The 18,575-nt window shown below is 45.5% G+C and overlaps 1 protein-coding gene and 1 long non-coding RNA gene across 3 annotated transcripts; one reads left to right on the plus strand and one right to left on the minus strand.

Annotated features, from left to right (window-relative positions):
* The first annotated feature begins 3,850 nt into the window (after positions 1–3,850).
* Positions 3,851–4,743, plus strand: LOC123046600 (uncharacterized). Its single transcript, XR_006422464.1, has 2 exons — positions 3,851–4,317; positions 4,439–4,743. It is a non-coding gene; the product is annotated as an uncharacterized lncRNA (long non-coding RNA).
* Positions 4,744–7,304: 2,561 nt separating this feature from the next.
* On the minus strand, positions 7,305–10,010 carry LOC123046598 (protein NRT1/ PTR FAMILY 8.5). 2 transcript variants are annotated; one of them, XM_044469996.1, is made up of 5 exons: positions 9,838–10,010; positions 9,484–9,571; positions 9,091–9,308; positions 8,442–9,016; positions 7,305–8,363 (listed from the first exon to the last, which is right to left on the minus strand). In XM_044469996.1, exons 1-5 carry the CDS (start codon positions 9,991–9,993, stop codon positions 7,577–7,579), a joined length of 1,824 nt encoding a protein of 607 aa, XP_044325931.1. In that variant the 5' UTR covers positions 9,994–10,010; the 3' UTR covers positions 7,305–7,576. The 2 variants fall into 2 exon arrangements, with proteins under 2 accessions (XP_044325931.1, XP_044325932.1); XM_044469997.1 differs by having other exon boundaries at positions 9,653–9,990.
* Positions 10,011–18,575: the final 8,565 nt, after the last annotated feature.

Below are 18,575 nucleotides of genomic sequence, written 5' to 3' on the forward strand. Positions count from 1 at the left end.
AAAATCTGAAGAAATAGAAGTAAATAGGAGGAAATAACGAGCAGACAAAACCAAATGAAAACTACCGAAGACCAATAGAATAACACAAAGGTTCTAAACCCGTTTCATACCGGTGCAGAGAACCTGGGTTGGCCCACTAAGGGAAGTCGCTGAGGCGATGTTTTTTATAGGTAGCACTAGGCGACATATAGCTAAGTTGTACAATACGTCATATTTAGGTATGACGTGCATCAAACCTCGCCAGGTTGATGGCTTCACCAATTCCCACAGTGCATATCTTAACACATCTCACGCACACATGCTTAAATATGAATTCCAGGTTCACTCATTTGTTTTCAAAAGGCTCGATCCATTTTCTCCTACAATGTCTTCACTTTACACAAAAAAGAGGAGAAATCCAACTATCTTTTTTTTATCAAAGGAGGGGGTTTCCCTACGATTTCATTAACTAAACCCAACCACGAAGAACCAGCGTCCAACATCATAATAGGTTTTTTTCAGCTAGCTACTACTAGATAGGTCTTCACATCGCCACATGTGGCACGAGAGGGGATGCAGCCCAAAGCTAGATCATATATAGCATCACTCGAGCACTAAAGTTTTTACTGGGGACCAAACTACCAAAAGTAACGCTAGGGGGAGACGGATCATCCATGGGACATCAACCAGAACAAGAGCCCTTCTCTCATCTCCAGCTTCAGCATCCCAGCCTACCCCCGATCTCCATCTTTTGACGCACGGTAAGCTTCACTTGCCACCCGCTCGATTAACTTTGCCCCCAAGGTCAAAAGATTTTGCTCTGGGTTTTTTATCTGCAAAATAGACCAGTCCACAATCCAATTGCACATTAGCTTCACAAGAGTCATTGGGTCATTAATTTTATTCTCTAAAGATAATATCATTTCTGCATTTTCAGATAGACCAAAACAAGGCAGAAATCCCAACTAGTATCAGTTTTTTTGGTTTCTGAAATGTTTTTAGCCAAACATATAGACGTTCATCCAAGCCCCTGGGGTGATCTTAAACCAAATGAGCATTTCACCAAGCTCCATAACAGCCTGGTAGCAGAACAAGAAAAGAACAAATGATCAATGTTGTCGTCCTGTCCACAATACACATCCCTATTTTCCTTTCCATCCTTTTCTAATTAGGTTGTCTTTAGTTAGAATGCTTCTCCGCACAGTTAACTAATAACCCACAAGTATAGGGAATCTCAACAGTTTTCGAGGGAAGAGTATTCAACCCAAATTTATAGATTCGACACAAGGGGAGCCAAAGAATATTTGCAAGTATTAGAAGTTGAGTTGTCAATTCAACCACACCCAGAACTAAATATCTGCAGTAGAGTGATCAGTAGCACAGTAGTATGGTATCAATAGTAACATTAGCAATAGTAGCGGTAATGGTAACAGTAAAAGTCTGTAGCAATTGTAACAGTAGTAACGACAATAATAACTTAGCAAGAACAATATGTGAAAAACTCGTAGGTATTGGATCGGTGATTTCGTTGGATGATATTCGTCATAAAATAGTCATAACTTAGGGCGACATAGAACTAGCTCTAGTTCATCAACATAATGTAGGCATGTATTCCATAAATAGTCATACGTGCTTATGGAAAAGAACTTGCATGACATATTTTGTCCTACCCTCCTGTGGCAGCGGGGTCCATAAGGAAACTAAGGGATATTAAGGCCTCCTTTTAATAGAGAACCAGAACAAAGCATTAACACATAGTGAATATATTAACTCCTCAAATTACAGTAATCGCTGGAAAAAATCCCAATTATTGTCACCTTGGGGTATGCAGATCATAACACGTAATAGGTGCACATGACTTGCAAGATCGGATCAAGAACATAGATATAATGGTGAAAACATAAACGGTTTAGATCTGGAATCATGGCACTTGGGCCCTAGTGACAAGCATTAAGCATAGCAAAGTCATAGCGACATCAATCTCAGAACATAGTGGATTTAGGGATCAAGCCATAACAAAACTAACTCAATTACATGATGAATCCCATCTAACTCATCACCGTCCAGCAAGCCTACGAAGAGATTACTCACTCACGACGGTGAGCATCATGAAATTGATGATGGAGGATGGTTGGTGATGACGATGGCGACGAATCCCCCTCCCCGAAACCCAGAACAGACTTTAGATCTGCCCTCCCGATGAAGAACAGGAGGCGGCGGCGGCTCCATATCATGAAACGTGATGACACTTTTTATTTTTTTCTCGGAGAATATGCATTTATAGTATCCAGAATAGGGTTGGAGGAGCCTCATGGGCCCCACTACCCACCAGGACACGCCAGAGGGGGGTGGCGTGCCCTGGTGCCTAGTGGGCAGCTGGGGCCCCCCTCTAGTGGGTCTTGGTTCCAGTATTTTTTATTTATTCCAAAATAATTCTCCAAAAAGTTTCGTCCAATTCCGAGAACTTTTATTTTTGCACAAAAACAACATCATGGTAGTTCTACTGAAAACAACGTCAGTCCGGATTAGTTTCATTCAAATCATGCAAAGTAGAGTCCAAAATAAAGAGCAAAAGCGTTAGGAAAAGTAGATACGACGGAGACGTATCATCAACCAGAAAACATCTTAATTTTTGCTAGAATTTTATTTTTTCAAAGGAACTTATGAGGAAAACCAACATCAGTTTTAATGAGAAACAAATATAATGATTTGGCAGAAAATTTTCTGTCAGCAGTAAGCATCCACTAGGGTTTATCTTTTCCCCCATACATCCTAACCTCTTCACATCTCATCTTAATGCTAGACCAAAGTAATTTTTTTATCTCCATTTAAAGCCCTTCTAAAAGTGAAATTATTCCATCGCATATCAATTGCCTTTGCCACAAAAATCTTGTGGTCAAAGCTAATATTGTATAAACTAGGGTAAGCCTCTTTTAGAGGCTTGGACCCCACCCACCAATCTTCCCAAAACCTAGTGTTACTGTCATCACCTAATGGTTTTTTAACATGTTGGTAAAACAAGTCTTTGACTTGCAAAATACTACCCCAAAACTGGTAGTCTCCAGGTTTTTTTAATCATAGAGATGTATTTTCCTTTAACATATTTATTAAGAAGTATACCAATCCAAATTCCTTCCTCGGTCTCTAGCTTCTAGAACCATTTAGCAAACAAAGCTTTATTCATAAAATCTAGATTTAAGATCCCAAAACCTCCCAAATTTTTAGGAAGGCGGTAGCTTTTCTAATTAACTAAGTGGTATTTCTTTTTGTCCTCATTTTCCCGCAACACCAATCTGACTCTAAAAAAATCAATTTTTTTCCTAATCCCCACTGGCAAAGGGTAGAAAGACATCATATACATTGGTATACTGGATAGACAGGACATGACCAAGGTCACTCTACCTGCCATATTCAATAGCCTTCCTTGCCAACATGCACACTTTTTTTCAATTTTTTCAGTGACCACCTTCCAAAACTTGTTTCCTAATCTCACATCAGAGACAGGTAAACCAAGATATTTCAAAGGTACCTCCCCCAGCTTACAAGTGAAGATTTCCTGGTATATGTCAGCTTTTTCCCTAGCCTCACCAAACAAAAACACCTCACTTTTATCAAAAGTAATAGTCAATCCTGACATTTGTTCAAAAGCAGTGAGGATGAATTTTAAATTTCTAGCACGTCCCTCATCATCCTGAATCAGAAAAATGGCGCCATCAACATATTGTACAATATTCACACCATTATTCCCAAACTCAGGCATCACCCCTTTGACATACCCTTCCTTGGCTTTATCTAAGATTATAGCCAGAGCATCAGCAGCTAAAGCAAATAGCAAAGGGGACATATGTCATCCCCCTACCTCATTCCCTTGTGAGTTTTAGAATAAGGTCCAATAGTGTCATTCACCTTGATCCCTACATGCCCCCCCCAATCGTAGTGTGCATTACTAAGGGCCCATTCGAAAGCAGTCCACGAGCTGTCTCCGCGAAGTATACCAAGTCGAATCGTTTCCCTCGACCTGGTGGCCCGACTCCTCTGCTCATACAGAAACGAACGCCCACGCTCCTCCTCTGCTCTTGCAACCCTAGCCGTCGCCCCGTCACCGGAGCGCCTCCGCGCCGTCGCGCCGCCGTCCGCCGCCGCCACTCGGATCTACGCATCGCCCCGCAAGTCTCCATCCATCGCCACTCGCAGCAGCCGCCCAACGTCCCCGTGCTATCGTCTCCCCATCTGCCGCCACTTCCTCCGTTGGACGCCGCCGGCAGCCGCACGAAGTAGAGCTCCTGGACGGGCCTGGCCGCAAGATCCACGGCAGAGAAGCCGTCCCCCCAGCTCAAGGTGAGCAGCCACCTCCCCCCTCTTGTAGTACTCTGATTCAGCCTAGTTCGTGTTCTGTCTGTAGCCCCAATTTCTTGTGATATGAAACTGATGTGTGCACCTTTTTCGTATATATGTGTAGTGCAGTCTGTAGTGCTATGAATTGATTTCAGATCAAGTCGAGAATTTCCCTGCAGTCTGTAGTGCAGTCTGTAGTGCTACGAACTACTCCTGGAGGAGCCTGCAGCAAGATCCACGTCAGAGAAGCTGTTCCCCCAGCTCATTGAGTAGCCCCTCCCCCTCTTGTATCACTCTATTTCAGCCTGAATTTGTGCCTACTGTATGCGGCCATCCCCAATAGTTTGAGATGGTACACTTCTTGCTGCTACTATATGAATTGGTTTGTACAGTTCTAGTCAGATTAATAATTTTATTATGTTGGTAGTACATGTTCTTGCTGCTGATTGCTTGTGAGAGGCACGCTAATTTTTTGGTACAGTTCTAACATCTGGTGAATTTAGAAAAATTGAATGTTTTGTATAGTTCTTGCACTTGTACTATCATAAAGTGCTAAGAACAGCTCTTTGTACATGATAAATCACAGCAAACAAAGCAGAAAAATAAACATGTCCTGTCCAAAATCTGGCCTGCACTTCCCCACCGAACTGGGCCTTCAAACATGGCCCACTGCATGACCGAGCAGGCTTTAGCCTAGTTTCCTGGGCTACCAGCCCATGCCTTGCGATAGGAGCCGCAGCGAGCGAGCCGAACGGATCGCTCCTCCTTCGAGAAGTTGGCTCGCTCGATGAGAAGCTGGAGCCAACGATTTTTGGAAGCTAGAGCACTTCCGAACGGGCCCTAAATCACACCATTTATCAGGAAATTGTTTTATTTTCGGCATTTTGTAGACAAATGGCCATTTTATTTTGTCATAAGCTTTCTCAAAATCCACCTTAAACAGAATTGCACTCTGTTTTTTATGATGGATAGTGTTCAAAGCCTCATGCAATACTACAACCCCTTCCATAATATACCTCCATTTGATAAAGGCAATTTGTGTAGGGGAAATGATGGGCTTAATCACTTTGCTTAACCTATTCATCAGAACTTATGTAATGATCTTAAAACTAACACTGAGAAGGCAGATTGGTCTGCATTTTTGAATTTGCTTAGCATTAGGTACTTTTGGCACTAAAGTGATAATACCATAATTGAGTCTTGATATATTTAATTTCGCAGCATGGAAATCATTTAGTAATTTCATGAGGTCCCACTTTACCAACTCCCAAAAGTGTTGATAAAAGTCTACAAGCAACCCATCACGGCTTGGACTTCTGTTCTTTTCTATATTAAACACCACAAAAATGCAATTCCTCCATCGAAAAATGTTTTATCAATAGGGCAGCTTGTTCTCTGGTAAACCCAGGTGCATTCTGAATATTCAGATTAATTGTGGATGAATCAGGCTGACCAAAGAGATTTTTATAGAAATTTGTGATATATTTAATTAGGTACTCCTCCCTCTCAATCACTCCTTCATCTTGATGGAGAGAGAGAAACTTTTTCCTTCTTCTGCCATTAGCATTATCGTGGTAATATTTAGTGTTACAATCCCCATCTTTAATCTCTCTATCTTTATACCTCTAAAGCCACTTCAATTCCTCTTGTTTAAGTAATCTGTGTAATTGAGCTCTGAGCTCCTTCTGTTCCTTTCTATCATGAGTACACAACCCAAAATTTTCAGCATTCTTATCAATATTGTCTAATTTTGTTAAGATTTATTTCTTCACTTTTCTATACCAGGCATCAGAATTCAAGATCCATCATCTCACTTTTTGTCTAAATATCTTCATCCTCCTCTACCATTATTCAATAGTATTGCCAGAATAATGTGCAGACCAAATTTTATGAACAAAATCTCTAAAACCTTTCCTCAACATCTAGGAATTTTGAAATCCAAAATTGGAGTGAAGTTACTCTTACTTCGGGTATCTAAGACCAGAGGTGTATGATCAGAAAGTTCACTTTCTAAAGCATGCACTTCAGCCAAAGGATATTGTTCTTCCCAATCTGGGCATATTAAAATTCTCCCATTTAAAGGCAAGTCTCTCAATCCTGCCTGCTCAATAATGGAATTAAAAACAAAGTTCCAGTGGCATCTCCAATGGGCTTGTTCTTTTCAGAGCTATTCCTGATGATATTAAAGTCATCTCCCATCACACATGGGACAACAACATTATCTTGGTAAACCCTGGACAATTCTGCTAAGTAAGCATCTTTGCCTGCATTTTGGGCATCTCCATAAACAATGATGAGATTCCATTCAAATTTTCCTTTCTTATCAAAAAGTAAAGTTCTAATATAGTAGATGCCAATCTCAACATTGACAATGTCAAAACTATCATTATTGATACCCACTAAAATCCCCCGAGCTCTACCTCTTGGTTGAGATCAATTCAACTAATTTTTTCCCTCCACACAAATTGTGCAGTTCATTTCTAGTAAAATCAGTTTTAATAGTTTCTTGAAGCCCTATAAAGTCTAATTTTTTATTGCAGATAGTTTCTCTGATAAAATTTCTCTTGATATCAGGGCCCAACCCCCTCACATTCCAAACTATCCCTATCATTTCTTTATTCTTTTCCCTCTATATTTAGTTCCCCCAATAGAGACAACAGGCTTCACACAAGTAAGACCTGGTGAGCCATTACTGCCCTGTTTACCACTAGTAAAAATATTCTTAAGATGAGAAAAATAATCCATCTCCAACTCAGCATCTGAACGGTCATCATCAGAGCATAATTCTCTAATACTCACATCACCAGTGTCAATGAGATTACTCTCTTTTGTTTCTAGGAAATCATTTTTCTGAATAATGTGAGTTTGAAAAAAAATCTTTTCTAAACTGTTCCATTTTAGCAATGATTTCTATATTTTGGTTAATCATGCCAATGGATCACCGCAAATCAATGCCAATTTTCTCTACCATAAACAGTAAAGATGAGTTGTGAGTATCTAAATCAGAATTCTTACCATAGTTATATTTATCAGCATCTCTCTGTTTAGCCAGTTCTTCAATTCTGGCATCTTGCTTGTCTACCAATCTGCCACATCTCCTTAAATTCTCATCCACATTGCTGTCTAACTCTTTCACCTCTTCACCCTCCCCAGTTGCCACCCCCAATCTGGTGCAAGGGAGTCTAGAGACTCCTGACTAGCATCATAATTCACTGGCTCTACATAAGTAGTATTATTATGTTCTTCCTTGTTTGGAATCCAACTATCTAACTCTCTTGGACGTGTAGTTCTTGGCAAGGGCAACAAAAACGGCAAAGTTCAGCAAAGTGATGGCGACAACGAGCACGAAGTAGTAATCTAGGTGCCCATCATCCAATTCCGGTGGAAACCACCCCGTCCTCCCCCCTGCCGACGTGACGGACGCCACCAGCGTCACCAGCTGCGAATTGATCAGATTCCCGAGGGAGATGGACAGGAAGTAGAACGCCGTCGACGCGCCCCTCATCGTCTCCGGCGACTGGTCGTAGAAGAACTGCATCTGCCCCACGGAGAGCGACGCGTCCGAGACCGCCATCACGGCGTACTGCGGCAGCAGCCACGCTATGCCCATTTGGGCCGCCTCCTGGCCCCCGGCCATCCGCAGCCTGCGCGCCTCGGTGCACGCGGCCACGGCCACCGCCCCGGCCGCCGTGGCGTGCCCGAGCCCCATGAGCTGGAGCGGCGTGAACGCCACGGATGGCACGACGGCCCTGTTGTAGAGCGTGACGTAGGCGGCGACGAGCACCGTCTCAATGGACGTCAGCGACGCGGCCGGGACGGACGCGGCGCCGCCCGCGATGTGGGAGTCCGTCTTGGTGCCCTGCTGCACGAACGTGGTCTGCGCCTGCGTGTTGGCGACGAAGTAGACGGCCGAGGTGAGCCATATCGGGATCAGCCGCAGCAGAGTCTTGAGCTCCTCCACCTGGGTCACCGTGCACAGCCTCCATGGCCGGTTCAGGCCGCTGTCTTCCAAGTCCTCGGCCGTGACAATGGCAGCCTTGTCCAAGCACCTGGTGGACGGACACTCGCAGAGCATTTAGTCTGCAACTCTGAATAAAACCAACACTTTCATGCCTCATAGGATCTACCTGAACTGTTCCGTGTGCTGCAATCGTTCGTGCAGCGGATGCAGCAACGGGTTCTTGACACCATCCTCCTCGTACAGTTCTGTGGCGTCCTCAGGCACCGTCAGGTTTACCTTGCGAGAGAACGCCACCAGCACTTGGAGCACGCCTTTCATCGGGCTGCCCGCCGGAGGCACGATCCGGTACATGGGCGCCGTCGCGGCGAGGCCGACGACGGCGACCGCGACGAACGACGCGCAGATGCCGTACCCGAGCCCCCAGCTCACCTTGTCCTCGACCCAAACCAGCAGTGTCCCCGCGGTCAGCATGGCCACGTTGGCCACCGCGTAGTACCAGCTGAAGTAGGACGCCTTCGCCTCCCCTCCCGACGTGTTCTTGTCATCGTCGTCGTCGAACTGCTCCGCGGCAAACGAGATGAAGACTGCCTTGGACGCGCCGATCCCGACGCCGCACAGGTATATGCCCGAAAAGAAGACTAGCTCTTGGCTGAGCGTCGCCGGTGCGCAGTACGCGCCCGGCGAGCAAGGCGGCGGCCTCAGAGACGGCAGCGTAGCTGACGTGGTGACCATGGCCATCCCCTGTTAATTTTGGGTTGTTCGTCAGAGAAGCAGGGTTGCCGTGCCGGCCGGTGCTAATGCAGAGGATCACTTACGACGAGAGAAATGCAGAGGCCGATCAAAACGGTCTTGTGTTTTCCCCAGTAGGAGTCGGCGACGGCGGCGCCGAGCAGGGGCATGAGGTAGCTGACCCCAGCCCAAGAATTCACGGCCGTCACATTGGATGCACTGTCTCCATGGAGAACATCCTGAAGATACACTATCAAGTTCAGGTAGACCCCGTAGAAAGCACTGACCTCCAGGAACTGCAGGCCTGGCACACATCAACATGAATTTTGTTAGCTGATTCAGGTCCATCTTCAATATCAGTACTCATAATCAGACCAAAATAAATCCAACAATTACTGGCCTGGAATTAGTTCTACGTTGGGAACTACTGCATATATAGAACTGACGGCTTATGCCAATTCACTTGTCTAGACACTCACACAAGATGACTTTGAGCGCCTTATCAGAGCAGTGACCGGCCGCCATGTGCACCGCATGCTCCCGAGCTTCCGAACCAGACGCCTGGGCCTGGCATAACAATTGAAAGCTCATAATTTACACGCGATTACATGTTTTAGCAGCAGTTACCGGTATTGCTTTGGTGCGCACAGGAATCGTCGAGCGTGGCAGGCCACACCGACGGCTCAGGGTGGCTCGAGGTTGCAGACTTGCAGTTGCAGGGCGCGCCGGCGCCCACGGCCCCGAATCGGGCCTCCCGGAACAGCGCGCAAGCCTCCTGACCTCGATCCGATCGATACTGCAGCTAACTACTATAGTTACAAGCTTCTACGTACCTCATCGTCCGCTAATATCGGCGTCCTTAAGCCCCCACGGCGATCGGCGTCCATGCCGCCGGCGTTTTCTCTCCCGGCAGTAACGTGACGCCGTGGATTTGAGGGGAAGGTAGCGTGGGGGATAACTGACCAAAAATAATCTAAAATCTGGATCATTGCTTTCAGCGACCAGTGCAGCCATTGCTTTCAGTACTGTGCTGCAAGGGGACGGTATCTTCAGATTTTTTTTTGAATTTTCCTTCTTCGATGGAGTGCGTCTCGGAGGTGACATTTAGATTTTTTTTTAGAAGATGTATAAACCATAGGCATACATTACTTGTAGCAAAGAAACGCAACGCACACAAGCAACATAAAACAAAGATGATGCTCTAGCTAATGCAATCAAAAGACCGATCTGACAGAAGAGACTAGGCACCTCACCAGCTTAAGCTTGTGGGTGAACTGGCTAGTGCGTGCAGTTTTACATGGTATCGAAGCCAAGAGGTCTTGAGTTCAAGACTCGGCTGGCGCAGTTAAATTGCAGCCCACTTTCAATTCACGTTTAGACCTGAGGAAGCTACATGAAGGGTGTTGATGTATAAATGTATTGTTCGAAGCAGGGGTGTTGATGTATAAATGTATTTCTCTCTGACGGTTCCTCTCCGCTCCCTTGACTGCACTCCCGAAGCAGAGCAGGCTACGGAGATTCCGAAGAGGACCTCAATGCTTTGATGTAATACATGGTTTCCTAATAGCATCTTTGCTATCGGATTGTAATTCGAACATTTCGTCATAAAGGCAGAATTGTAAAAAGCAGCTTCGCATCGGACGGCTCAGATGATGCCTAGGGCAACATCCAGCGAGAACAGCTTTACTGTTTGGGAGTACAGCAACTACAGTTCGACAGTCAAATTGGTAAATGGGACGCAGGGTTATAGGTGAATGGAGACATGACAACGCTGACAGTTACTAGTAGCAAAGCTGCAAAGGAGAGAGGCTAATCCCACTATTACGCCGGCCATGTCGGATTGCAGGAAGGGCTAAAACAGCGCCGGACTGACTCGCCCCGCTAGCAGTATCTGAGACGCATGCAGGCAGGAAAATTCAAAGCCCAGGTCGACGCACATTACGGGTATTATTTGCAAAAAATGACTCTTCCTCAAACTTAATCCGCCCACTGACCCTTAAAAAACTTATTTAGGGCATCTTTAACGCGCACCCTCACATATCTCGCAAACGTCCGGAGACCGAACCGTCCTGAAGTAATTTGTCTTTCAACATGATACCGCATCAGCCCTCCGCACGACCATTATTCCCTAAATCGGACGCAAACTGGAGCACCCGTCCGTTTTTCCATAAATCCGACGCAAAACTGAAGGAGATATTACGGGAGTCCAGACCGTCACCATGTACATGTCCACAAGCGGTCCCAGTCAAACCCCCTCCCGCTCGGACACGTTCCTCTCCTGCCAACCGTCCCATGCCACATTCGGTGCAGAGTGCAATATGCTGGGCATTGAAGGGGCACGCCGGCCTAGAGTGTCAACCGCCCCGTGTCCGTCCGTGACGTGTCCGATCGCCGCCTTGCGAACGGTAGAGCACATAAAAGAGAAATTTATTTTGAAAATTAGAGATGACATATGCAAATTTTCTTAGAATGGCATGGAAATACCGCATATAGGTAGATATAGTGGACTCACATGATAAAACTGGTTTAAAAGATTTTGGATGCACAAGTAGTGATCATACTTAGTGCAAAATGAAGGCTAGCAAAAAGATTGAGAAACGATCAACCAAAAAGCAAAAAATCCCGTACCCAAGCATTAGGCATAAGTAACACCAAATAATGCACCACAAGTAGGATATAAATTTCATTGCATAATTATTGACTTTCGTGCTTGCATAGGGAATCACAAATCTTAACATCAATATTCTTACTAAAGCACAATTACTGATCAACATGACTCACATATCATATCGTCATATCTCAAAATCATTACTAAGAATCAAGTTTATTTTGTCCAATGATCTTTTTTTATTATATCCTCCTTGGATATCTATCACTTTGAAACTATTTTCATATGTTGCTTTTGATAAGCTCAAACAAATATAAGTGAAGAACATGAGCATAATTTTTCTTTCTCTCAAAATAATCTAAGTGAAGCAAGAAAGAATTTCTGAAAATTTTACTAACTCGCAAATAAATCTAAGTGAAGCATGAGAGCATTTCTTCAAAAATAACAAAACACACCATGCTAAAAAAGATAGCTAATTTTTTTTAAATAATACATTTTTTTATTAATTTACAAAAATATTATGCCCAAAAAATTATTTTCAAAAATAATACACCGTCGGCCCACAGTAGGCCGACTGGATCTAGTCGGCCCACAGCAGGCCGACTGGCGTCCTATCAGCCTGCTGCTGGCCGAGTGGCCTGTCTGCCGCCAGCTCAAGTCCAGTCGGCCAACTGTTAGCCGACAGGGTCCAGTCAGCCTGCTGTGGGCCGACTGGAACTAATTGGTCTACTGTGGGCCGACTGGTGCATGCATATTACATTTTTTTTTGCCCTGTACAATATTACAGATTTGTTTTTCATAACTATGATGTCTTTTCGCGCAACCCTTTTTTCCCGCCATATGTTTGCCCGCCAACGCTTTCCGGCCATATGTTTCCGCCACCCGTTTCCCGCCATATGTTCCGCCAACTCTTTCCCGCCATATGTTCCCGCCACGCGTTTCCCGCCATATGTTCCCGCCAACTTTGTCCCGCCACCCGTTTCCCGCCATTTGTTCCCGCCAACTCTTTCCCGCCACCTATAAAACCCCCTTCAGACGGAGTTGGATAAGCATTCCAGTGCAGTGTAGTTGAGATGTCCCATTATCCTTTCGATCGTAGTTTTCACCCTGGGATGAGCAGGACTCTTCTGAGCCTAGCTACCGATTTTAGGATGGACAATAGGATAGTTCCATGGGACGAACCCACCGGTAGTGACACCATAATGAATGAGTTGGCTCATCAATTACGTAGGTCTGGGTGGCCTGAAAGGACCTATGAGGAGGTACGTAAAGAACTTCTTAGGTTGCATGAAAGGTGGGAGAAGGTAGTAGTGCCGAAGAGTGAAACTTTCAGAAGGATTGCAGCAAATAATCCATGTTTATGGACTGAGGAGAGCGAGGACGAAGATGATATCTTCATGCCGCCGCTTCCGGGTTCTGCATACTCGAAGGGCAAGAGTTCTTCATCATCGAAGGGCAAGGTTTCTGCATCGTCGAAGGGCAAGGTTTCTTCATCGTCAAAGGGCAAGGTTTCTTCATCGTCGAAGGGAAAGAGTTCTTTATCATCGAAGGGCAAGAGTTCTGCATCGATGGAGGATGACGATGATGACTTCATGTAGTTTTATGTTGTATGTTGTAAGTTCACTCGTACGTACCGTTTAATTTAGATGTAGTTCTATGTAGTTGTTTGTACTGTCTTGTTGTACGAGTATTCTGTTCTATCTAAATATGATGTTGTAGTTTAGATAACATAGTACTAAAATAGAGTACGCATATGTCTCATACATAAGTACATAGTCATTTGTCTCATACATAGAATAGACATAAGTCTCACACATAAATAGATGGTAATGTCTGTACTGATAGATAGAAGCGTCAGTGACGACGTCTGGCCTGGCAGGGAGGCGGATCTGGAATCGGCGTCCATCCCCATCTGTCAGGTGCCCTAATGGGACGCGGAGCAATCTCAGACTCTTCCTGGTCATGCTGTGTATCCTGTGTGGGCCCTAGTGGAGGAGTCGAAAACATGTTCATCCAGTGGGTGTGCTGCAACATCGGAGCCTGTATGTGATCCTTGGGATGATGGTCACTCCCCCATGTATCATGTGATGCCGACATAGACGCATGATATCCATAGGCTCCTGCACGACGGAACTATAAGTCATGAAGTCTGATGCCACCTGAACTAATATTGAAAACAATAAATATGAAGACACACACCTGCTGGCTGTGACGGCTGCTCTGGCTCAAACACAAAGCTCGACGAGGGACCGTGGTGCTGTGGCTGTGGAGAAAACATGAAGCTCGACGTGGGACCATAGTGCTGTGGGTGCTGCCACGATGAACTTCCAGGTTGTTCAGGAGGGGGTGGCCTGGTCGTCGGCTGATGTGCTAGACGTGGACGTGGTTGATGTCGGTGCATGGAGGGACGCGGCTGCTGTGGTTGGTGCTGAACAACGTCGCTTCTCCGGGTGCACGTGATAGCCTCGTAGACAGCCCGTATTTTGTTCTGCATCCATTCCAAGAAGGGTTGTATGACAGGACGGTGATGAAGAAGAGGTCCTGACGACAGTGATCGTCCAAAGGTGGTCACGTCGTTGTAGAGTTCGTTTGTCAAGGTAGCCTGCAAATTTTCAGGACGATTATTAAGTATGCACGCCAATGTATGTGACAACATTACTTAAAGAAAATATATCTTACCGCGTACTGCCTAGAGCCCAAAGTATCATAGCTCGGGTACGTATCCGACGGAGTAGGATCAGGTATCTCCTCTGGGTGAGAGTGGTCAACGATGCGTAACCGTGTTCCGCTCATGTAGCGCCGCAAATAGAGATTGAATTCATTGAGTTCAAAATTGTGATTCTTGTGCCATAGATTTGTGTTTGTTGTCTCCCATTCTATAACATACGGCTCTAGTCTTACTAGCCACTCAGCAGTTGTCCTAGTCACACCCTTCCTTGTCGTCCTAAAATTGTGGTGTGTGTTCAACAATTACCTAAAGCTTTGAATGGAGTACTATGAAAGATAATGCAACATTGAAAAACTGGTTAATACCTGTGGATGTGTGCTGGCATCGGGTTCTCTATAGGGGGAGGCAGCTCCAACTGCAGAAGACCAAATTGCCTCATAACCCTCTGTTGTGCCATCTCCTCAACGAAGACGTCAAAGATGATCTTTGATTTTGTCATCCAGTAATCTCGGTCCCTTGTGCATAGCACGGACATACCACCAGGGTATCTCGCTTGTGTGGCTGCTTCCGTATAGGGCTGCCAGATGACCCCGGTGTACGCATCGAACTGCTTGTTCAATGCTGTGTATGCTTTCCTGGTCTGATCACTAGCAAAGCGTCTCTGCAGAAAACAAAAGTTAGTATCCGCTAGCATCGAACTATCTCTTGTGCAGAAAAAAGTTGCATTAAACTACAACACGGTGCATACCTTGCGACGTGTCCAACACAGACCGAAAGTAGGCATGTCGATGCCGTCAACATCAAACATGGTGTCTATAGGCTCATGAACACGTACATCTGGTCGCCCTATAGAGAACCTCTCCCACGACCACAACTGTAGGAATAGAGGGCATCCAAGAAGGGCTGGCTTTTTCGATGTAAGCTAGCAAGCATTGCACATACCTCGGTATGTAGCCGCCAAGACCGCCGAACCCCAACTCCTCTGTCTGATCTGATCCGCCGTCTGAGCGCTCGCTATCTCGAGTGCCATAGGGATGTAGAGCGCGCTAATAGTGGTGACATGGTTCTCTGTGAACATCACCTTCCCGAAAAGCCACATTAAGTAGGCCTCTAGGCTCCGAGTGATCTGTTCCGCAGTCAACGGCGCCCGGAAGTTCTGGATCTGCATTAAGCAAAGAGAAAGTTTTTTAGTAAGCCGCAATTATTTTTTGTAAAACCGTATGCACGATAACTTGAAGATAAGAGGTTTATTAATTTACCCGAAAATTGAGCAACCACTCATACTTAGGTCCGTGATGCTCCCATACCGGATCCGGAGCATCCGGAAAAACACCATGAAAACGTTGTGTAAGAGCTTGCTCCCAACCAGCCGGTGCATCCAACGGTCCTATGGCATGACCTGCCAACGGTAGTCCGAGCAAAAGTGACACATCCTCAAGAGTAGGAGCCATCTCTCCCCATCGGAAGTGAAACGTGTGGGTCTCTGGCCTCCAACGGTCCACTAAGCAGCTTAGCAAGGACCCGTCGATGGCGAGGCGTTTCTCACCCGGGATAGACTCAACCAGACGGGCGAAAGGTAAAAGGCCGGCCCATTTCAACCTTCATTAGAGAACATTTCAGTTAGTGTCTCCCATTAATATGCATGTCAGTGTGCAAATTAATAAAGCACGTACCGCTGAAGCCATCCTGGGTGTATCCTCCAGTTTTCCTTAGGAGGGCGAGTGACCAGAGGCTCAAGCTTGCGCTCATACCATATCGCAGCACGATGAACCCTATCAATGTCCCCATTCAGCAACCACAGTCCCGACATTCCTGCACATAAAAAATTCAGAACATAGTGTCACACTTAATACAAATTCAGAACATAGTGCCACACTTAATACAAATTCAGAACAGAGTGTCACACTTAATACAAATTCAGAACATAGTGCCACACTTAATACAAATTCAGAACATAGTGTCACACTTAATACAAATTCAGAACATAGTGCCACACTTAATACAAATTCAGAACATAGTACCTACTTAATACAAATTCATAACATAGTGCCACACTTACTACAAATTCAGAACATAGTGCCACACTTAATACAAATTCAGAACATAGTACTGCTAGCTTAGGTTCTTCCTCTCCCTCTTACTCCTCTGTTTCCTCTACCTCCTCTTCATCCCCGGTTGCCTCGTCCACGCCCAGTGACGAAAGTGGGACAATTAGTGTCCCTATGGCCAAATTCATTGCATAGAATGCATTGCCTAGTCGGACCTCCTGCTTTAGATTCATCCATATCATTCCGGATGCGCTGACACTGTCGTCTGCCTCTACTTGTACGCATATGCTCTGGGTTTGGAATGTAACGCCTTTCCACGGGGTTGACGGTGTTGAAATTACCCATTGATCGAAAACCCATCAGCTTACCGGTCCAGGTATTGAGGACATACTCTTTCAGAAAAAATGGAGACACAAACGATATTGCGTCCATTCCAAGCTGCCCGCAAGCAGCAAGTACATGTGAGCAAGGTAGGTGAATCAATTTCGGTTTGTTGCATATGCACTCACACGTTGGCCAGGCTTCATTACCAATTTTCACCTCATGCATCCTCAACTCATTTGCACATCCAAATTTGTTATTGGCTAAGCGGACCTCAAACCTTCTTTCTTCACTACCGATGGCGACTACACTGTGTGACCTAGCTTTTTTGCATCTTGTTGTCCATGTACTTTGTGACTCTTTCACAATACCGTGTATTCGGGTTGTTGAAGATATGCTGCTCTGCTTTTTGACGTCTATCTCTGAAATACTTGACGGTGCCATAGAAAATACCCTCAACGATGGCTGTAAGTGGCAATGCTTGGTTTCCTCTTAGGACAAAATTGTATGTTTCTACGAGGTTCGTTGTCATGACACCGTACCTTGCTCCATGTGTGTCATGTAGCAAAGACCACCTCTCCAGAGGCTCATGCTCTATCCACTGCTCGAAGGTTTTAATCGACCTCCCAAGCCTTCTCCTAGTACCAGGTGGGTCAAAGCCTGGCAAGTCACATAGCCCAACAGGCTCCTCCTCCACGGCCGCTGTTCCTGTTGCCAACTGTGCAACTACTGCTTCAACATGTGCCCTCACCGCTGCATCTCTTGCAACTTTCATGTCCCTCACGTGTCTCTGCGTGCACACATTAAGTCTGTCGCGTATCAAATTGTACTTCCATAACTGGTTCTGCTTGCAGAGTTTTTTGAACAGATTCATCAGGTTCTTATTTCTGAACTGCGAGAAGAAATTAGCCCCCAGATGGTGCATGCACCAACGGCTCTGCAAGTCCTGCCATGGAACTTGTTCCTCGGGGTCTGGGTTTGTCAGTGTCCTTATCGCACTGAGTATACCTGCATGCCTGTCATAAAGGATGCACACATTGGGCTTCTCCTTCATAACTGCCTGAAGAACCATGTCTAACTTTCAATGTTCTCACTCTCCACAAAAGCAAATGCGAGTGGGACGACTTGATTTTGGTCGTCCTGACCTATGGCTGTCAGGATCTGACCCTTGTACTTGCCTGTGAGAAAAGTACCGTCAACACATATCACTGGTCGGCAATGCCTGAAAGCTTCGATGCATACACCGAAAGAGAAGAAGAGATGATGCATCACCCTCACAGTTGGGAACTCTGGCATGAACATGTCTTGGATATTGATATAGGTGCCTGGATTCTGCTGCTGCAGGGTGTGGAGGAGCTGGACAACAGAGTCATATGCATCAAAATAAGAACCAAATCTCCTCTCAAGCGCCGCATGCTTAGCCCTCCAAGCCTTTCCATAAGAAATTCTATACTTGAACCTGGCAAAGACTTTTGTCTGGACTGCCTTCACTTCCATAGCTTTGCCCTGCACTATCTCATCGTAAAACAACCGAGCAATAAGCATGGATGAAAGGTTGGCATGATCTTGAGGGATGCAGGGAATAAGACAAGTGTGATTAACTAAGTCACTTATCACCCAACTTGTGCCATACTTAGGGAGAAAGCCGTGCACCCTAGCGGGACAATCTGCGTTCTTGCATACCATTGTCAGGAATTTCTGACTGGACACCTGAGCTGTGAAAACCCTTTGCGTGGACATTGCCCAATTAATTATTGCATCCTTCAAGGCTTGCTTGTTCGGATACATAGCACCCGTTGCAATATTGTTCTGATGATATTGCCAGGCTGAATCATGTCCATCATTCACGGTCATTGCAGATGAGAAGTCATGATTCCACCATGCAGGATTCGGGACCTCCTCTGCATTTTCTTCTTCATCTGACTC

The sequence above is a fragment of the Triticum aestivum genome, chromosome 2B (genome assembly GCF_018294505.1).
Source record: "Triticum aestivum cultivar Chinese Spring chromosome 2B, IWGSC CS RefSeq v2.1, whole genome shotgun sequence".
Classification (NCBI taxonomy): Eukaryota; Viridiplantae; Streptophyta; class Magnoliopsida; order Poales; family Poaceae; genus Triticum; species Triticum aestivum.